Here is a 16,866-nt window from a genome sequence, read left to right on the forward strand (position 1 = left end):
AAAAGATATCTTAGTTGGTATGAGGCAAATTGCCTCAGTCCAGTGACCAAGATTTATTCTGCATAGTCTAATCTGCTAGTAATGGTATCTGTGTATTAGCTTTCTTTTTTTATCCTTTATAAAATAGTTTTATTATAACCAATAATATATAACTAGAAAAATTATCATAAAGTAGAAATTTTTGTGGTTCAAATCATACCCCCAAACCCAGTTTGGGTATGTATCTTTCACTAGGCTTATTCACTTGTGTGTTAAGACAGTACTTGACCATGTCTCTCTGGGTGCCCTTTATGTAGATGAGGCTAGCCTCAAACTAGTTGGCAATTGTGTTTCTTGCTTCCTGAATGCTGAAACTAATGTTATATTCTACCATACCTATCTCACTTATTTATTTTTTAAAGTTCTTTATTTATATATAGAGTGGGCTTGGTATATATGGCCCTAAAAAGGACATATACACAAGTCAAACCAAAGTGCTTACCTCTACAAATGGCCATAACACTGTGTTCCAGTATTTTTTCTATTTTATATGCATTAAACAAAGATATGTGGATAATGTAAAAACTCAGATACAATAAGTATCCTGCAGCAACCATTGTTAGCTGAGCTCCATATATGATGCTGACTTGTGGAAAAGACTGGGAAAAATTAAAAGATACAATGATGTTGACATTCCATAATTTTTTTAAACCAAGAGCGTGATTTCCTGATGCTGTCATATTTAAGCAATCATAAGACATGCTTTTCTGTAATTAAAACAGAGAGACGCTTGCCTCTCAACTTAAATTTCAGAAAAATTTAAAACATTAATTAAAAATTTCTTATATCAGGGTATTAGGTGAAAGGTTGGTCTTGCTAAAAAAAATCAGATCTCCCATGACCAAAGTAACTTACAGGAAATGTTTTGATGCAAAGTAGACTGTGAAACTCATGCAAACTTGTTTGCATTAAACATTAACTTATTTAAGTAGGAAGCCCAGAGAAACATGACAGTTTGTGCAGTAAATTTTCCACCCAATGAGTCACAGGAAAAGGCATGGGAGAGTAGACTCAGCAACACATGTTTACAGGTGCATAGACCTTGAAACCTTTGTCACGAATCTTTTTCCTATTTCACTTTAGCAACATTTTAGAATGGACAGGCCAACTGCACAACTTAAGCAGGTGTGTGTGTGTGTGTGTGTGTGTGTGTGTGTGTGTGTGTGTGTGAGAGAGAGAGAGGGAGAGAGAGAGAGAGAGAGAGAGAGAGAGAGAGAGAGAGAGAGAGAGAGAGAGAGAGAGAGAGAATATGATCCAAAGTAAGTCTTTTGGGAGCATATCTCTCTGTTGCTGTGATCCTTGGCTCTCCAGGGGTGCTATAGATCCTATGGAGTCGCCAAGAATCTTGGCTCCAGCTTCTGACTTGGCAGCAAATGGGAATGTTTTCTTTTACCAAGATCCCTGGCTCTGTCCCATGTCCTAATGATCTAGGCTCTTTTGGAAACAGCATCTCAGGCTCTGGCCCTGGAGGGTTCAGTGAGGCACACTGGACTGAACACATTGAAACAGACAGTGTGGCCTTGTGGCTAGCCTTCTGTCTAATGGGTTTGAACAGTTCCTGTGACAGATATGGTCAATGGCAGGTCAGCAGATATTCAAGACAGACTTCTTAGAATTCTTTAGGTAGCCAGTACTTGATTTTAGCCATAATTTCAGAGCCAAAGATTTATAATCAATTATCTCATTTAAAAACCAGCAGGATCATTTTTCACTAAGGGGCCTGGAAGCTATGCTATTTCTGTGGCCTGTTAAAATCTTACTGCAGATTTAAAATCTGAATGTATTATGTTAATAAGAGGTTGGAAGTGTCTGGCCAAGTTGAAGTTGCTGTGAAATGCATCTAGGCTGAGAGGAAAGCCAGGCAAGCTGGCAGGCCTTGTCTCCAGCCAGCGCTGGTGGGTTGTGTGACGTGCACACCGCACGTTACATCTTTGCTTCCAGACAACAAAGCAATATCAAAGTGGGGCTCTGGTTCTTCATAGCAGTCACTGTGACAGGAGTTGGCAAACAGGAACATCATACTAGAAGATCAAGGAGCCAGAGAGAGTGTAGACGAGATGAAAGAGCCACCCCTGCTGGAGAGATGGAAGCCACCAGACGGAATTCATGACAGAAGAAAGGTAAACAGTGGGACTGCCTCTACTTCCTCCTGTTCCTGGAGGAGAGATGTGACCTTAAGGGAAACTTTCCACAGCACTGATGGTTGGGTGGCGGGGGTGGAGGGGATGCCCATTAGGCTCCATGATACTCATAAGTCTGAGAACACTGACATGCTCCCTGGCCTACTCCACCTGGTGAAGAGATCCTGTCCACACTGCTTTCAGGCTGTTAACTATGGTTACACTTGGTCAAAACCAGTCTCTCTTTATGGGTCAAAGGGCCAGGTGGCTGCTAGGATTTAAACTGAGGTATTCTAGGCATGGGGCTTCCTTATGCTCAGGCCACTCACACTCATTAGCTCCTTGCCACCCTGAGGACCAAATTCATGCCCTGTACTGATTAGGGGTACACTGGAAGCTGCATTTTAGTGTCAAGAGGCCTCTGCTTGACTATTGCTGTGCTCCCCTCAAGCAAACCCAAGTGCGGTTAGCATGCTGTGTGTTCCTCAGCTAACCTGGGTCTAAGCCTTCCGTGAAGGTCTTCCACCTCGTCACTTTCTAAGTGTGATGTTATCTTGATTCCAAGAAAGACTCATGCTTGGTTTCCTTTAACTGTGTTTGAGTCCTTGAACTGTTCTTTTAATCAGTTCCTACTATCTTAGCAACAAACAGTGACCTCACACACTGTGCCCATCTGCTTCCTAGAAAGCTGAGATCACCCTATGTGTTTTCAGGCAGAAAAATAAACAGCTTTTCAATGTCACAACATTTCAATTCAACAGGAGAAATCTATAATGGTTCCTTCTATGCCAATTCACATGTTACAATACCAACTGTCAAATATTACAGCATAGTTTACCACTGATTCCTTCCAAAAGATATGAGCAGTCATTATATGACAGAATTGGTATGCAAAGCATATTACTTTTCGGCAAATGAAAAAAAAATGCTAACTGAGAGTAAGAGTGAGAGTATCAACATACATAGGTGGCATATATATATGTGTGTATGTATGTATATATGTATGTATATATATACATTTAATAAATTGTAGGAAATAGTAAACCTTATATTATTTAATGCCATATCCTTTACATGCTTTGAAAGGAAAATTTAGATATACTTTGAATTTATCTAGTATCTATTACTTATAAACTATATCCAAGCTTAACTTTTACAAATGCCATTTTAATGGAAGCAATTACCAGCTAGTAGATCTGCCGATGCTGATGAACTAGAAACAGCCTGTGGTGCTGGCTGGGTTTCAGGAGCACTACTTCCAAATGCATCTATCCATTATCCGTTACGCAGCAAGAAAGTAAGAGGGTCAATAGTAAATAAGGAAGCAATCAAGTGTGATATACACAGAGACATGCACGTACATGACATTCTGTATGGTGAGCCTGCCTCCTGGGTCTATGTGAAATAACTAGCTGAACTAAACCATGCTCTAAGCAGTTTATCATAATTTATATCCTCAGATAGTGTCTTAATATATAGTTCATGTCTGCTTTGAGAGCCTCCCTAAGAGCAGGGATTGCAGGTGTGTGCCACAATGTTTCTCTCTAGAGTTTAGCTTCTCAAGAGAGTTCTAGAACGTTTAAGAATTAGTGCCTCATTATAAGATTAAGAGATATATTTTTATTTTTTATTTATTTTTTTGGTTTTTGAGACAGGGTTTCTCTTGTAGTCCTGACTGTCCTAAATCCAGAGATCTGCCTGTCAATGCCTCTCTGAGTGCTGGGATTAAAGGCATATGCCACCACACCCAGCTAAGAGATCCATTTTTTAAGTGGATAAATGTTTCAAACTAAATTCTATAATTTATTAAAAACAGGAATGAGATTTTTTTTTAATGTTTTAAAGAAAGGTAAAATAGAATTTTCTCATTTCTCACGTAAGTGTGTAAAGATTTAATATGCCCAATGAAGCAGCAGCAGCAGCAACAACAGCTCTCCCTGCGTCTGGGTTCTGTCTGAGCATCTTGGGGGGGGGTCAGCACCTGTGACTTCTTTGTACCCTCATATATCCAGTATGGCATGCACCAGGATGCTTCAGTGACAGTGGGTAATCAATGAGTGTGCAATTTGCAAAGATGATGCTTTAGCCCGAAGATTCATCTGAGAGCTGTCTCCTTCCTGCAACTTCACTGCTATCAAAGAACTTTAGATTGGTCACACACACAGATAATCAATGTATCTTTCTGTTTTCAAATACTACATAAAGGGAAGAAAAGAATACATTTAAAACAGAAAAACATCTCCAAGTTTCCTGGAAAGATTTTTTTTTTTTTTTAAAAAACACTAAACTCAATGTCCATAATCTCCACGTTATTGGGTATGTTGACACCTGACTGGTTTGTTTTCAATTCTGAATTGCCTACTTCATGTTTATATTGCTTTAAAGAACTTGAGGGTGTTCATGTAACCAACAGATCAGGATCTCTGAAGAAACGGTAAGGAGGTGATTAAAAATTAGGCTGAAAACATGAAGACTTCACATGGAAGAGCTCTGGTTTCGTTAGGCCATGCACTGAAAGCTGTGATGAACCAATGAGGATGGACGCGATGATAATGGGAAAGACTGTACAACTGACATTAACATGAAAGAAACAAAAGCAACGTAAGGGTCAAAAGAAGCAAAATGAGTTAGGATGAAAGAGCAGATAGAGCCACTCGGAACAAAACAGACCCCAGATGACGGGAGTGCTGAAGGAGGAGAGATACGCACCCCCAAAAAGGTCTATCACACCCGAGGACTCCGCCTTTGCAGGAGAGGCAGTGGCTGCAGGAGATGGCGCTGCAAAAGCATCCACTGCGGTGAAGAACAGGGGGAATGCGCGTCACCCTCAGCACAGTGACACCCAGCACCCAACAACGACCTCGATCTCACAGTTACAGGAAGACGGTGGGAGAGTCTTAACAGTTAAGGAAAGCACATGAAAATGGACCCTTTGACATTAGAGGATTTAGTGGGAAGTGGAATTGTTTTCTTTGCCAACCGTAGATTTAAAATATCAGCCCTCACCAGGTGGTGGAGAATGAGATTCTTCTCTTAAATGAATTCCGAGTCTTAGAGCACATGAGATAAATCTATACGGTGTTGGATCATCGCTCCCCCACATGAGCCTCCCACAGACCTTCCTGAGAGAGCTCTGAGGACCTGACCTCGCTCGGAGAAGCACTCACCGGATAAGAGGTCAGCAGTGAGAGAACTCTCGGGCACCGGAGAAGCCCCTCGTGGTGGAGAGGAGAAAGCATCTTCCAGAAGTGAAAGAAACCAAAACCAAGCAGAAGTAAGTAGCAGAAAGTTGAAATCAGAGTCACACGTCTAACAAATGCATTATCACAGCAACTATAAAGGGCTTGACCAAGGACAGGGCTTGACCAAGGACATGTCTACACAAACAGAGTTGAAGAAAATGGTTGCTTTGCTTTACCTGTGCCAAACAGGTCTATGCTAGGAGCCGCGTCTGGCTTAGGTGCTGCAGCAACTTCAGGAGCAGAATCAAACAAATCTAAGACCGAGAACACACAGGCTTTCACTCAGTCTGAAAAAGCAAGCCTGTAACAGCTTCACTCGCCAGCTTTTCTGAACAAGCATTCAGAATTCCGGGTTAAATAGCAAACGGTTCCTAGAGAACCACTTAGGTATAGTTTTCATGCATAAGAGTCACGTGTGCATTACAGGACTAGGTTCAGGCCACCGGATGGGAGAAATTCAGTAACAACAATGACAAATTACCACCAAAGATATCTAGAGCAGGAGGAGCGGCGGCGGTGGTAGTGGCAGCAGTGGAGGTGGTGGCAGTGGTGGTAGCTGCAGCGGCGGTGGTGGTGGCAGCGGTGGTTGCCACAGCGGTGGGAGCAGGAGAAGGAGCGGTTGCGGGAACTGGAGGGGCTGTGCTAGCTGTAGGGGTAACTACAGGAGCACTGGTCTCGGGTGGCTTCATTGCAAAGAGGTCCAGCTCGGGTGCAGCCTCTGCACTACCTTCAGATGGGGCAAAAGGGTCTTTTGGAAAGGAAAATGGAGACACACACAGCATCAGTCAGGAAAGAGCAAGAGACAGAATCATAACTACAGGTAAGAAGACACTTCACACACATCCCATACTAGCTAGGCCTCCAGCTACATGGGGGTCAACTACTATCTTATTAGCAATCAGGATGTTTTTCTAAAGAGAGAAGAAAATACACTTGGTACCACAAGTTGAATCTGAAATATTTTGTAGGATGCTGTAAGATTAGCCTACAGTTTTGGTCTGGGAGGGGTCATTATTTATTTATTTTATTTTTTTGTGTGCCCTTACCTAATCTAGTCAATTTGGTGCTCTGAAAGTTCATTAAAACATGCCAATATATTTGAACTCAATATCATAAAAGAATGCATCAGAGGGGGGAAAAACATTAAGAGAGCATACTTGCATTAAGAAAAATTGTCAATCTTGAGGAATTGCCAATTTTGATAAGTATGCACTTCACTGTCTTAATGTTTTAAGTGTTGGCATTATTTATTCAGTTATGATGAGTGACAGTTAACGCTAGAAGAAAATAAAATTAGAAAAACATATGGCCACATCTAACTATGCAGGTTTCTTTCATATTAGGACAGAAAAACAACAGACTGGCTTATGTCAACCCACCATTTCCTGAGCATGCATCAAGAGCTGCAGCAACTGGGGTTGGGGTAGCTGGTGCGGTGGCCCCTTCGGATGCTGCAGGGGCCTCCCCAGGAGAAGCTGCAAAGGCATCTTGGGTGCAGTTTTAAAAATAACAGAAATTAAAGGAATAAAAAGAGAAGAAAATATAGTAAAAGAACTGAGTTAAGTTGTGAAGAAAGCTCCCTTATACAGCACGACTGTTTTCATGCACTGTTGGCAATCACAAAACAATTTTCCTTTGTGTGTCTCCCTGCTAGCTAACACATGAATGGTGGTATGTAGATGCCACTGAAGGTTGTTGTGATCCAACAAGATTCTCACTGTATAAGGGCTCTAAAAAGCGTGTTTTATGTACCATTAGAAATTAATGGATGCAAAAACTAAAACACAAAATTTTACTATGCAATTTAAGACATTAAACTTTCATGTCCAGATAATTCTCTTCTTTGCTGCATTTTTCTTATACCTCTGGCTGGTGGCTTCCAGAAAATTCCAATGTCTTCTCTGTATGCAAATAATATTAAACCGATAATGGCAATGTAAACAAATATTCCAAATTTAAAATTAAGTCTAGTGAGGACCGAAAAAATAATAATGTTAACATGAGAGGTTTGGTAAGTATTCAGAAAAGTCTTTGCTAACCTCGGAAAAAATCGTCAGACAGAAAAGAGAGACTCAGAGACAAGCAGCTAACATGCTTAGGGCATGATGCTTAATGTCTTTATTTCTACTTCCACTTATTGCTTTCAAATATCATTATATTTTCCAGTTATTTGGAAAGTGGTCCATTTCCAACACGTTAAAAAATATAATTTCATGTTTTAAGACTGCAAGTGCATTATTTATAGAAGTAACCTCGTTAACACATAAGTAGGCCCAAGTCACAAGACTCGTTTGTGTTTCCTTTTTTCGGTGCTTGGGGCAGGACCCAGAGCCTTGTGCACTACGTTCCTGGTCCTGAGTACACACTATGACTGAGGGATACAAATCCTTCCCAGAGCATGGCCACCCACAGACCATCTTCCTTACGGAGCTGAAGCCCTCAGAGAGTGGGATCAACCCACCTGCACCTGCCATTCATCTCAAAGTATGCCTTCCTCTCGTTATTCCCGTGTGTCCTAGAACGCCGGCCCTCAGTCCCTAACAGGAATTGGCCAAACACGTTTGGGAAGCATCACACAGGAGAGCTGATTCCTCAGAGATTCACTCAATGCACTAAGCTCGAGGAAGTCCTGTGGTCAAGGTCCTTGCTTCTCAGTTGAATGGAGCAAGTAAAAATCTTGTCCAGGTATATATATATATATATATATATATATATATATATATATATAAATAACATCTTGAATCCTTATGTTTTGTGGAATAAAACAAAAATAACATTACAAGAGCCTCTTTTGAGTTAAAAAGTGTTCTTTTTCTAAACACCATCAGAGCACATATTAATTTGATCTGATCACTTCCTTCAGCTATCTCAAGAACACATGTTGCACTGATGGGGGTGGGGGTGGGGTCAAGTAAACAAAACTGGAAAATGAAAACCACTCAAGGGACAGTGCAGACACCAGAGGGCCGTGGGCAGCATGAAAACCCTGAGGTGGGCGGAAGAGCACTTGCAGAGGAGAGGGGGTGGGCATGCTCTCGCGATATCCTGCCACAGTTCAGGGTCTTTCGTCTCGTGCCTATATACTCAGAACTGACATCAGTGGCTCTGGGAATCACTCACTCCCCCAGAGACACATTTTTGAAAATTATTAAATTTAACTTCTGTAACTATTTCAGATGGTGCCTTTTATTACCTCCATTCTGTAAGAAGGGAACCAACGTTCAGAGATTTTTAAGTGTTCTACTCACAAAAAAAAATGTGAAGAAATATACAACTTGATCTAGCCATTCCATAATACATACATAGCTGAAAGCATCTTGTTGCCCATGAGAATATATATATATATATATAACTTATGTTTTTCTGTTGAGAAGAATGACTTGGGTAATTTGATCAAGGGCATGCAGCCAGGAAATGGCCGAGTCAGGATTTGGGCCTTCCGCTGCACATGTCATACACTTCTCTCGAACTCTCACCAAAACTTTTCCCAAAGACACGAATGGTATTTTTTTCAGGATCTGTCCTCTGCTTCCACTCTGTGGGTACCAGGAATAGGACTCAGGTCATCAGGCTCGGCACTGAGCACCTTTGCCATGAGCCACCTCATCAGCCCCCAGCTAGGATACTGCAGAGGAGCAATGCTTCTGCTTACCAGTTACCTGCTCCTTATATAAAGGCTGTAAGTGTACCATGTCTTAAAATTCTGTTCTGTGTGACACAGAAAGCAGGTTCTATTTCTTAAAAGTCTGCCTTAAAAATAAGAGACTTAGTAAATGTAACCTATAAGATAATGTAACAACTCAAATGAATTACTCCCATAGAATAATAAACATTTTGTAGATAATCAATCTTAATATTTTTCCAAACTCTCATTTCAAGTGTACTAAAATACAGATTGTTAGTGCTTATAATGTTTCTTTTATGTTTTAACATTTTATATTTGTAAAATTTCATAGCTGTCATTTTCCTGAAATTAAAACTCACTACCCTTATTTCTAGAGAAATCTATATTGCTATAAACTTTATATAGAATGATATCATGTTTTATATCTTTGAGGTGGAGTCTTGTATGCAGCTCAGGCTGTCCCAGACCTTACTGCATAGCTCTGATTAGTCTCAAATTAGCTATTCTCCTCCATGAGCCGCCTGAGTGTGACCACCATGCCTGACATGAGGGTACATTTTAAAGTTATTCAAATAAACGTGGCTGGTAATTACCCATCCTAGAGGTCTAAAATATTTTAAGGTGGCCAAGAAAATGGCTGCAGAGATTTAAGCTTAGTATTTGTTTAAGTCGGAGCTCTAAATGTTTTGTTATAAATCAAGAAAAAGCATGAAACAAATTAGGGGGAAATTTACTGAAGACTATAAAAGAGACAGCGGTGTACAAAGAGACCCAGCTTGGTGGACAGAGCTTTTCCAGCTGTCTGAGGTTAGGAGACAGTTCACAGAGCTAAGCAGAGAAATAAACTATGTGATGAGACTTGCAGAGGGGCTCATCCTCACTCATGTCCCTGACAGATGACAGAAGAAACACTAATGACCACACAGGGCAGCTGGCTCTTGGCTCTGTGACTCTGCAGTAGCCCATCGTACGACCTGTATTTAAGGCAACAATTAATGTCACCAAGATCGTATTTTCTGCTTGACAAGACACCAATCACAGACAGCATATTGGCTCAAATAGCATTTCAAAGAAATATCTGGGGCTTTATTATTTCTGGAAAGTTGTGAGGAAAGCAGCACAAAGTCACTTGATATTTGAGATGCCACCAAGCTCCTTTCACGTGGACTGAAGACACAAATCTCTAACTAGCAATGGTGACAGAAATGCTTCAGTGAAAAACTGCTGCCTGATTTGTTCATATTTTCCACTGACCTTGCATGAGAAACCATCAGACTCAATGCCAGTAGTGGGGTTGGAGAGGGGAAGAGTGAAGGTGTTAATTCTATAAATTTAAGATAAACCTTTTATCTTTTTAATCTTAAAAGATTGGGGCAACGCTGACAAAGAGCATTCTGCTCTTGAGTGACTCCTGCTAGAGCTGTCTGGCTGATGCTCCTTGTCTTGGGTGACTTCGGGGCCTAGGACACTGCACACAGCAGAGTAGTAGGTGTCTGTGTAAGCCTTTGTCCCCAGGGGAACGCACTGATTGCACCACTGCCTGCTAAATCTCTCCTGGCTTCACTGGCACTTGCTTCCTTCAATTTCTTTACAATATTTTCAAAATACCCTGGGAAATATGCTATTTGGTAATGAAGAAACATGAAACTATAATGAGTCTAACAACCCCTGGATGTGTGTATGTGGTCCAAACTCTTTTCTGGGGTTGCACAGTGGCTCCACCAAGATGTAGATGAACAGGCTTCTGACGCTCACTGTGTCTAGGAGTATTTCAGGGCACTTTACTGTGTCAGAACTGGCATCTATATAGAAAGCATATTTCTAGATAATCCTTCCCCAAACTGACCTGCACCTGTTTCTAATCAGCACACTAAATGCTGCTTAAGATGGCCTCTCAATGTTCCAAAGTCAAGATGACCCCACATTTTACTTGGACACAACAATCAATCAAAGCAGGTATAGCAAGCAGTCAACTCACTGTCTAGCCATCCCAAATTTTATATTTTATTTAGGCAGGGATGGCTCTCTTGTGGTCTTCAAATGTTCCCTAGTCTGGCCCCAAAGCCACGCCTAAATGTGTCAAGAAGCCTGGGATCACTCTCAGAGGCCCTGCAGGGAGGGCATGTGTGGGCCAGAGCCTGGCAGCGACCCAGATCCTGATTTAAGATCCAGTGGGCTCAAAGGGCCGCAGCCTCTGATCTACAAGTGCCAAAACTACAGGGGAGAAGCTGATGAGTTTAGCACAGTCAGGAGTATACGAACCAACACTGGAAAAGCACTTATACTCTGCCATGCTCTTAACACAGTGTAACGCCTTAATCTCAGGTGCATCAGCCATCTTGAGAGGAAATGAAGGAGTGTGACTGACTAACCTCCAAAGAGATCCACTTCCGTAGTGACAGCCGTCACAGTCGTGGTGGTTGAGGCAGAGGCTGAAGCAGTTTCAGAGGTTGTAGTAGGAGGGGAAGGTTCTGGTGCAAATGGGTCTGAAATCGGTGCTTCAGAGGGAACAGAGGAAAGTGCAGCCAGCGAATCTGTATTTCACCAGAGACAGAGTAAAGGGAGAGGAGGAAAGGACAAGAGATAGACCAGGCTCCTAAAGGCCAGACTCCTAAAGGCTGCAGACATCTCACAGGAGGAGATAAAAACAAAACAAAACAAAACAAAAAACAAACAACAACAACAAAACCACAAGGCTTTACTCACCCTCTCCCAAAAGGTCTACCGATGTCCAGGTGGTAGCAGCATATAAAGAAATAAGAGTGCCAGCTGAGACTTCTGAGTGTGCCAATGTGCAAGCAGAGCGAGGTGCAGGCTCGGCTGAGCTTCCTGCACCCCCCCCCCCGACCATTTGTAATTAGAGCAGAAATGCATTACCAACTCTCATGATCCAACTTTGAAGTTGGAAAGGACTTCAATCTCCAGACCAAGCTATTCATGGATACAGATGGAAAAGTGGAGGGCGAGGGAGGTCAAGAGACTATTTAAGAGTCTTAAACAACTCTGAAAAAAAACCCAACCTACATCAAAAAGATAAGAGTTTTTCACCTTCATTATCCCCTGCACACGCTTCGTTGGCTGCAGGGAAGCCATTAATCCGTAATGAGCGGAATTCTGCTGACTGCTCTGTTCTTTCCCATCTCTTCCCACTCTCCATCTTTGAGACTGGTTCCTTATGTAGGCCAGGCTGCTTTCTTACACAACTCCGAACCACCCGGCTAACCACAGAGGCCCTCCCACTCCACTCATTAATCAAGAAAGTGCCCCCCACCCCCCCGCGCCAGGGTTGCCCACAGGCCAGTCTGATGGAAGTGGTACCTTAACTCAAGTTTGTGTCAAGGTGACATCTCCGCAGGTCTTTTTAAAAAGCAGGGTCACTGGTTAGTCTTGAAACCATGACTTGTAAAGGATGAAGTCACAAACACAAATTAAAGTAGGGGAGTTCAATTCATTTATAAGAGATACATCATCAAAGGCCGTTTTTGCATTCTAAAAATGGCTAGAAAATGTTCACTGTAATAAATAGATGTTAAATCTCATAACAAAGAAACTGACATTCTTCAGGCGGCTACAACTGGGTTGTTTCAAGTTACTATGAAGATTAAATGTGCTCATTCACTTAAAGGCTCACCCATCCCTGGAACACATCAAATGTTCTGTAAGGAAAGCTAGGACTATGAACTTCAAAGTGCCTGTAAACCTTCCAGTGTCAGGTGTGTGTGTGTGTGCAGCGCAGCCTACAGACTCACACCCCAGATTTTTCTTTTAATATAGTAGAAAGAAGATCACAAAATCCATTTGTATAATAGCTAACAATCCATGTGGAAAATATTACTTACATTACCCCATAATGTTATTTTTCAAATGCATGTTGGCTATTAATTGCAATTTTAATAAGACCCTAGCAACAATCTTATACTTTTCAAATAGCAGAAATTTTATGTTAAGTATTTATAAGAAGGAATTGTGTGCTTTCCCAGGCTTTAGATACACACACTCCAAATCATTCAGTTACTTGTGCTTCTGAAACACAGATTTATTATGAGTAAAGGAAAATACTAATCAATGAAGGCAAAGGTAGTAATTTCAAAACATCTCTGTGTTTTTTTCTGTCAATGGGCTTGTTATCAGTCTGATAAAAAACTAAATTTGTATGTAAATTTAAACTAGATTTATTAAAATATGAATTTGATGAAATGGGGTTGTTTCATATTAATATAAAAATATTATCATTAAAATGTTTCCTGAGATAGAAATGTTTCAACAACTCTAACCCCAGGAAGAATTCATGGACTTCACCTTTGCATACTGAAATCTTTCAACTAAGGGTCTGATAAAACTGCTCAAATAAGCTTTAGAGTTCACATTTTACTGTCTAGTTATATAACACTCAAATACTATAATATTCAAAAGCAGATGTGGCTTGATGTTAGGAGACAAGACTGGCAAATTGACTTTATGCTTTACTTAGTCAAATGAGGCCAATACGTCTACAACTGGACATCACGCCAGAGCCAGCAGACATCTACAGGAGAAACACAAGCAACCGAACACTACTTTGCCATTTCATTTTTGTAGTGTCTCAAGTTTTAGGAGTTCTATTATTTTTCTTAGAAACTGAGAGTTACTAGAGAATTGCTGCCCCTCAGCTCTTTACTGTTAAATGTGTTCTTTCTGGGTGTTCTGAGAGCAGATGCTGTCTAACCTACTCAAAGGAGATGTGCTCCATCTAGTGGGGGAAAGCCAGAAAGAAAATAAGTCACCTCAAGGGCAACGGTGAAGGTCACTAAATGTCCTAGTGCTAAAAAGCATGAACACAATATTGAGATCCTGTAGAAACCAGGAAACCTGAAAGAGGCCATTGGGAACGCAGTGTAATGTAGGCAATATGAAAGCAGAGGCGGGTCCTGGGGCTAGCGAGCTGCACAGAGGGGAGAATGGTGGGAAGAGGAGAAGGGAGGAGAGGTGGAGGGCTAACCTAAAAAATAAGGGGCATGAAAAAGCCATATGGAAATCTATTATCTTGTAACCACATTTTAAAAAGATAATTTACTTCTGAAAAAGGAGTTTTAAGGAAAATAACCTGCATGGCTGAAAAAAGAAAAAGAAAAAAGAAAACTGCCACTACTAGAAGCTGAGGGTTATTAAATAAAAATCCCAGCACCAGAGTGGAGTGTCCCCGACAAGCAAGGAGACCACAGGGGCCCTCCAGGAAATACAGACTTTGGCAATCTCCTTTGGCTTTTCACCAGCACTAGATAATAAAACCTCATTGCTGAAGACACTATGTACCTTGGTTGTATGACACCGAGAAATCATCCTGGAACTGAGATGTAAAACTCCCAAGATTTCATAGTCTTGGAAGGTACCATATCAGCTGCTGGAGGAGAAAACACATCACCAGACTTACCCAGGCAATGTGCCAGGCAGGACATACCCAATTGTGCAATGGTGGCACTACTGTTAGGAGGGTAACCACTGCCTCTGATGGGGCTTAAGGCCTACCCCATAGAAGGGAATCTCAGCCTGGTACTGTAAATCTCATCAAAAACAAACACCAGAGAAGAAAATGGGCCTTAGTTGGGGGAAATGAATGTTGTTTAGTTGAAGTGCTACAGAGTCAAATTATCTTAAAAATGTTTAAGTTTATACCCACCGACAAATACTACTCTCAGCCTTAGTGAGAGAAGTCTATCTCTTGCCAGTGAACGGTGGTCATCGCACAGACTCATGGCTATAGAAGGTACTGAGGATAAATAATACATGAGTGCTCAGCCCTTAACAAAATGCTTGTTCTGTCCCCTTTAAGGCGCAGGGAACACCGTGTGAAAGAGGGTGAGAAGAATTTAAAAGCGAGAAGAGAGAAGAGTTTTGAAATGCAGAAACCTTAGTACCAGGCAACGCCAAGCCACAGCAGCTGTGAATGCCCACAGTGGGTCTGTATGAGAATAAATCCCTCCACAGCGAGGCACTGCAGGAAAGGCTCAGGAAGCGGATCTGCTACCGACAGATACAGGAGAAAGGGATGCATTGCTTCCAGCTGTGTCATCTCTGGTGACCTCAACAGACTCCAATGCACAGTTCCAACTTAATATTAATACAGATGGCGCCCATTAAACTGAATGAGTCACAGAGCAAAACCAAAGTCATGAATCTGGGAGAAGGACTAGCTGCTACGGGGAGTCTCTGGCAGGAATGTTATGGTAGTTAATGTTTTTGTCAACTTGACACAAACTGGGGTTATCTTGGAAACTGGAACCTCAGTTTAGAAAATGCCTCCATCAGATTGGCCGACAGGCAAGCCTATGGACATTTTCTATTATTCCTGTACAAAAGTGATTTTCCAAGCCTTTGTGTATACTACACAAATCTTTGATATTTTCTACACAAGTCTTTGCTGTAAACATTTTTGTATTATAATATTTCAGAGTCTGATTAATGATTGATGTGGGAGGGCCCAGCCCATTGTACATGGTGCCACCCCTGTGCAAGTGGTCCTCCTGGTAGGTGTAAGAAAACAGGCTGATTAAGCCCAGCAAGCAGTGTCTCCCTTTGGCTTCCTCCTGCTTCTGGGTTCCAGCCTTGAGTTACTGCCCTGACTGGGAGGGAAGCTGAGGTTAACCCTTTCCTCCCCAAGTTGCTTTTGGTTCTGTGCTATCACAACAATGAAAAGCAAACTAAGACACAATTGGAGGTAAGAATGGGGTTGGGGTGGAGTACATTGTATGTTATCAGAATTATCTGAATATATTATATACATGTATGAAACTGTCATATTATATACATGTATGAAACTGTCAAAGGACAGAATTAATGAAAGAAAAAGTATGAACGCATACTGACTTAAATGCATGACAGAATTAAAAATAACACAGTTACACAATATCCAAAAGTCCTTTTCATATAACCCAGTGAATTTAAACTAAAGCTATATTTTAAATTATAAACATTTTATTAAAGTTTTTAATGAATTTCATGGCCTTGAAAATTTGACTTGAGGGTACGGTTCTGAAAAGTTAACAAATAGAAAACACCGTATGCTGTGCGAATGAAAAGAAACCATGAGCAAACCAGAATATCGTAGGTATTTAAAAGATAAAGCTGAGAACAGACAAGTCTTCTGAGCAAGAACATCCTTATGCAGGCTCTTGAGCAACAATTTTCTTTCTCAATTGAAAGGCAATAAAGTTAAAGTCTAATTTACCTAAACATTTAATAGGTGTAGCCTGAGCAATTGACTCAGTATAGGCTAATGTCTTAATATGTAAAATGTTTGCATTTCTAGCTGTGGACTTTAGGTCTGACCTGCTATATTTCTGTTATTTTTGTTACCAAACACCTGGGTAATAAAATGAAGAGATTTCAAAGACCCAGAGATGGGTAGACTCAGGAAGGAGTGGGCAACAAGTGCCCGTAGCTGAGCGAGGGGGCTCCTTCCTGCCCCCTGACTCCCACACGCTGGCTGCTCATACAAACTCCTCCACTGGGTTTCTCTGCTGCACAGTCAGTCTGATTAGGATGGTCACGGGCTTTGTGATAACACAGCCAGTGTGCTGCAGCCCCCCACATTCCTGGAGAGAAAGCTCCCAGCCAGAATGAACTTCTGATGTTTGATGTTATGCTTCTGACTTTTAATAGGCTCACCCAGCAACTGTTTAATTATCTAGGACAACGTAACTTCATCTTACTTTGTTTCTTACTGTTAATTAAGGGCACGGATTCTGAAATGTTATATTAAATTACAGATCTTGTCTCATACCAATAGAAAGATTTTCTGCCTGAGAGCAAAAGTAACTAAAGGTCATGGGCTTTATTGCCTCGCTGGATAGATAACAAGAGC

General features: G+C 41.3%; 1 protein-coding gene across 16 annotated transcripts in view; it reads right to left on the minus strand.

The window, feature by feature from the left end:
- Positions 1-16,866, minus strand: part of Snap91 (synaptosome associated protein 91) — a 114,752-nt gene that overhangs the window by 19,895 nt on the left and 77,991 nt on the right. For 7 of the 16 annotated variants that reach the window (XM_051140018.1, XM_051140021.1, XM_051140031.1 and 4 more), the window contains exons 14-21: positions 11,733-11,750; positions 11,399-11,560; positions 6,781-6,888; positions 5,883-6,149; positions 5,578-5,655; positions 5,327-5,398; positions 4,869-4,952; positions 3,344-3,427 (exon numbers count right to left, since the gene is read on the minus strand). The exons of 1 other annotated variant lie outside the window; for it this stretch is intronic. In XM_051140018.1, coding sequence (XP_050995975.1) covers positions 3,344-3,427; positions 4,869-4,952; positions 5,327-5,398; positions 5,578-5,655; positions 5,883-6,149; positions 6,781-6,888; positions 11,399-11,560; positions 11,733-11,750 — 873 coding nt within the window. The remainder of the gene's footprint in view (positions 1-3,343; positions 3,428-4,868; positions 4,953-5,326; positions 5,399-5,577; positions 5,656-5,882; positions 6,150-6,780; positions 6,889-11,398; positions 11,561-11,732; positions 11,751-16,866) is intronic. 8 more of the 16 variants (XM_051140028.1, XM_051140023.1, XM_051140019.1 and 5 more) reach the window with 6 other exon arrangements.

The sequence above is a fragment of the Acomys russatus genome, chromosome 32, assembly GCF_903995435.1.
Source record: "Acomys russatus chromosome 32, mAcoRus1.1, whole genome shotgun sequence".
Lineage (NCBI taxonomy): Eukaryota > Metazoa > Chordata > Mammalia > Rodentia > Muridae > Acomys > Acomys russatus.